A 4,292-nucleotide genomic window follows, 5' to 3' on the forward strand; every position below is an offset into this window, starting at 1 on the left:
GAAGTTGCCAGTCATCTCTTCGCCTTGAATCAGGTTCAGTTCCTGAAGTACAATTTTCACCTTTTAGAATAATCCTTTAATCTAATAATGAAACTAACTATTCAGTACTGGAGATAAGTATTTATTACAACATACTTATATTTGGCTTTGCCTCTTTCGCAAATCATTAGATTTTTTTCAAGCATTCCTATGCTTAAATGAGATACATCTATATGTTGGGAACTTGTATATGTACTAATGCTAGCCTATGTATTTTATAACACACATGCATAAGAATAAAAATTGTTTATTAAAATAGTTATGATGTCATATAGCTCACTCTTCACTATAAATATTAGTTATCTTACAGATAAAACATCAAGTATGTTTGTGTAGGGGTGGATTTTTTTTCCACTTTTATTTTTTAACACAAGCAAGGTATTTTCCTCCCATTTTTGAACATCCATTTTTTACTCATCCACGTGATCTTGAAAGTATTCATCCACAAGAGCAGATTTATCTTCTTCGCATTGCTGCCAAAAAGAAAACAAAAAAGGTAAAACCTGACTTTTCCCTAGTGGCTGTTGTACATTGTCTGTTCTGTGACATTTTATTTTAGAAACCACAAGAAGAACAATGTCTAATATAGTTCCATGAAACATGTACCAAAACTTTCTGAAAAGGCATTTGTTTCTAGAGCTATTGAAATTGTATGGGTCAAAATCTAGATCCAGGTATTCTGCAGTACAAAACTGAATTTAAAAATGTAATAAAAGCACTGGACTTGTTCCTTAGGATTTATGAGCTGAATAATAAAACTAGACAGGGCTTGGAACAGATTTTAACACAGCAGTCTTCTATCATATATTTTACGTGGTAGAATTTATTCCTAATCTATATCTTACATACAACACGTAAGTTCAACACAGGAATTATCAGGGGAGTTTGAACAGTCACGTAGGGAGAAATGTTAGTGATCTTAATGGTCCTTTCTGAAGGAAGTTTAAAATTCCATTATTTTTGAAAACCAAAGCATTACTTTTAAACACAGCCATTCGATCAGTCTGCATATTCAAGATGATATTAAAGAATTTCACTTTTGTAATTGTAAATGAAGATGATATAAGCATTGTCTCTAAAAGACTAAACATGGCTTATTTTGAACCATACTAAGACAATAATTTATTAGCAAGGCAAAGAACATATTTATATTACAACTTATATTATGGATCATTTTTAATTTTTCATCTTAACATCAGAAGTACCTTACCTTTGGTTCTTTAAATTCAAGATCTTCTCCATACTGAATGGTAAAGTCTATGTGCTGCAGAACTATGTTTATACTTTCCTCATCAGAGCGATCAAAAGGTAGGAATCGAACCATACCGTAGTCATCAATCTAGAGAAAGGATTCAAAGGATGTTAGTAAGAAAATGCAGTAAGTTAGTTCTCAATCACAGCACTCTAAGCCACTTCCTTAAACCACACTTACGTCTTCCTTTTCTGGACTGCTAAAACACTATTTAAGGCCACACTGCAAACCAATGGCAATTCCCCACTCAGAACACCTGGCTATCTGTCTGAAGTTCTATGCAGTAGCAAAAGCCATTTTCCAAAATTGCTAATAGAGCAGGATTCACAGAAAATGTATTGGCCACAATCCAAATTGTTAGTATCAAGAATCTTATGCTAATCTGAAAAGATCAAAAACTGAGTTAAAATAGGCAAAAAGTAAAATTGCTCAAGTGCCTGAGAATCTTTTAGATCCTGGCTTTGTTAATAAGTCTGGTAGGTAAATACATAGTTTCGGGGCGAGGCGGGGAGAATTATTGTAATACATACAGTATCTGTAACAGCAGTGAAGTCAGCAACCATACAGTATGGTTTATCAATACAGGACTGAATTTAAGCGTACCAGTTAAAAAGCAATATACCTACCAATCCACATATAGATTTAGTCAATTTTTTAAACATTTTGCTTTTCAATATATTTGTAGAATCTTCAATCATAGAATACATATCTGGATCTAAGTACCTGGGAGAAACAAAGTCATCGTTAACATCGAAAGAATCCTTGGCCACAGAGCAAATTAATCATTGTGCTTTTATAGAGCTACCAAACCCATTTATCATTCTGTGATCTGAATGAACTGACTTCGTAATAGGAGAACTTAAAATGTTTAAAAATAGTTTTTGTAAGTATTTGAATATCTCAGATTATGATTGCTAGTAGAAACAACTGAAGCGTTTTTTATTTTCTTTTTGCTAATATACTTCTATACTCAAGAAAGCTTTGAGGAAGACCACAGGGAAAAACTTTAATTTTGTCATTTTAGCACAAATGTAAAAGTAACACATTAAGTAATTCAGTATGTTCAGTATCAAAAAACTGATAGGATCACCTCCGGTTTAGGTTTTGAAGTACAGTACCCTGGAATGTCATTCAGAATGACATAAGTTATTCAAGATAATTATTTACAGAAAAATCCAGCGACATGTGCAAACATGGAGCTAGCCTTTTGATTCTGACTAAATTGTAAGAATCATATCCAGACATTTAAAGACTATGGTCGATATAAAACAAATGCATCTTCTCCCATTCAAAGAGAGTATGTTTTAATTGTGGGAAACATTAAACTTAATTTTGAGTGAAGTTTACCTCAAGATATTACACTACAGAGTAAGTAATTTTTTGGAACTTACTTTTCTATTTCCTTCTTGGCTTTCTTGCTCAGTAAATCCATTTTGGTCATGATGTTAATCTGTGGAATCTCTAAAGATATCATTGCACTGAGTGCTGCCAGAATTCCAGAGATAAACTTAAGGAATATGAAAAATGATGTAGTTAAGTACAGAAAAACACAATACAAGCATGCAGGACACTCTACCACAGACCAAATCTAGCTAAATGAACATATGAAACATGGACACGAGGCCAAGTGGGGAGTCCTCATCTCTGCTGGAAAAGGGAGGTGCTGAGCTTCCCGTCTGCCATCTTATTTCCAGGGCCTCAAATCTGGATCTGCCACTGAAAAGGCCAGTTTAGAAAACTCAAAGCCCATCTCAAGATTCTTACTGCTAGATAGGGAAAGTGTCCTGCTCTCTCCCCAGAACTGAGAAAGCTCTCATGGAATCACAGAAGAATTTAGGTTGGAAGGGACTTTTAGAGGTTATCTGGTTCATACAACTGCTCAAAACAAAGCCAGCTTCAGAGTCAGATCAGGTTGCTCAGGGGTTTTGCCCCGTCAAGTTTTAAGTAACTCCATGAACGTACACAACACAGTCTCTCTGTGCCCCTGTGACCGCTCTCGCAGTGCAGCTTTTCTTTACGTCCAACTGGAATTTTCTTTGCTGCAACCTGTGTCTGAGGCAGCTGAAGACAGCAATCAGATCTCCCCTGGTTTAGCATTCCTTCCTCTGGGCTGAACAAACCCAGCTCCCTAAGTTGCTCAGATTTCTTGTTCTTTATGAATATGAACTTTTACAACCGACTTCAAATGGATACCTTAAAAGATTCCACCATAAACTGAGAATCCACAAGAAAAACTCCACAGACGCGGAATTCCCACTGCTGAAGCTGCTCCACCAGCTGTTTCATCACCGGCAGATGTGTGTAGAGTTCGATCTGACCTAGGGCACACTTAGGGAATTAGTACACAGAAATGCAAAGCTAACAGGAACAGTTGTCAGTTATATAAATACGGACATTGCACTTAATATGAATAAAAGCTGGAAAAGCATCATCTTTCTTTTCAGACAACTCTGTATTAGAATGAACTCACACTGGAGAAGTGGAAAAGAAACACAAGGGGTTTTTCCTCCCTTGAGCTCCAGTTAGTGTTAGTTAGCAGCTGCCATGGCGTTCCCACACCAGATGATGCTATTAAAAGCCAGTGCAGTCACCCAGGTTAGCCTGGGACCAAGTTCACTTCTGAAACATCTTAAAGTGACTCTGACAACTGTTAATAACGCAAAAAAACGATGTGAATTATTACGACCAACACAAAAAATACTGCAAATTTTATACTGCATACGAAGAATGACACCAAAACATTGACATTTGTTTACCTGGGCAATCAAACAATATATAGTCATCCTCCACATGCCCAAGGCTTTCCTCTAGCCAGTTAAAGTTATTGGCAAAGTATTCCATGCAAAACACCAAGAACCCGCCATTGGGACCAAACCTTAAGGATTCATCTTCCATGACGTCGTCCACTTCTATTAACTCACGGATGTCTGGAACAACAGACACACGAGGCGGGTTTCGTTCGTTTGCTCACAGCGGTGCCCGAAGGTTCCTGGAAGCGGCC

General features: G+C 36.6%; 1 protein-coding gene across 1 annotated transcript in view; it reads right to left on the reverse strand.

Moving 5' to 3' along the window:
- Positions 1–407: 407 nt before the first annotated feature.
- GPN3 (GPN-loop GTPase 3) overlaps positions 408–4,292 on the reverse strand; it is a 4,188-nt gene continuing 303 nt past the window's right edge. The window contains exons 2-7 of the mRNA XM_009582915.1: positions 4,048–4,218; positions 3,485–3,609; positions 2,683–2,798; positions 1,918–2,014; positions 1,250–1,378; positions 408–512 (exon numbers count right to left, since the gene is read on the reverse strand). Of these exons, the coding sequence (XP_009581210.1) occupies positions 450–512; positions 1,250–1,378; positions 1,918–2,014; positions 2,683–2,798; positions 3,485–3,609; positions 4,048–4,218 (701 nt within the window). The 3' untranslated portion in view covers positions 408–449. The remainder of the gene's footprint in view (positions 513–1,249; positions 1,379–1,917; positions 2,015–2,682; positions 2,799–3,484; positions 3,610–4,047; positions 4,219–4,292) is intronic.

The sequence above is a fragment of the Fulmarus glacialis genome, unplaced genomic scaffold (genome assembly GCF_000690835.1).
Source record: "Fulmarus glacialis isolate BGI_N327 unplaced genomic scaffold, ASM69083v1 scaffold27748, whole genome shotgun sequence".
Classification (NCBI taxonomy): domain Eukaryota; kingdom Metazoa; phylum Chordata; class Aves; order Procellariiformes; family Procellariidae; genus Fulmarus; species Fulmarus glacialis.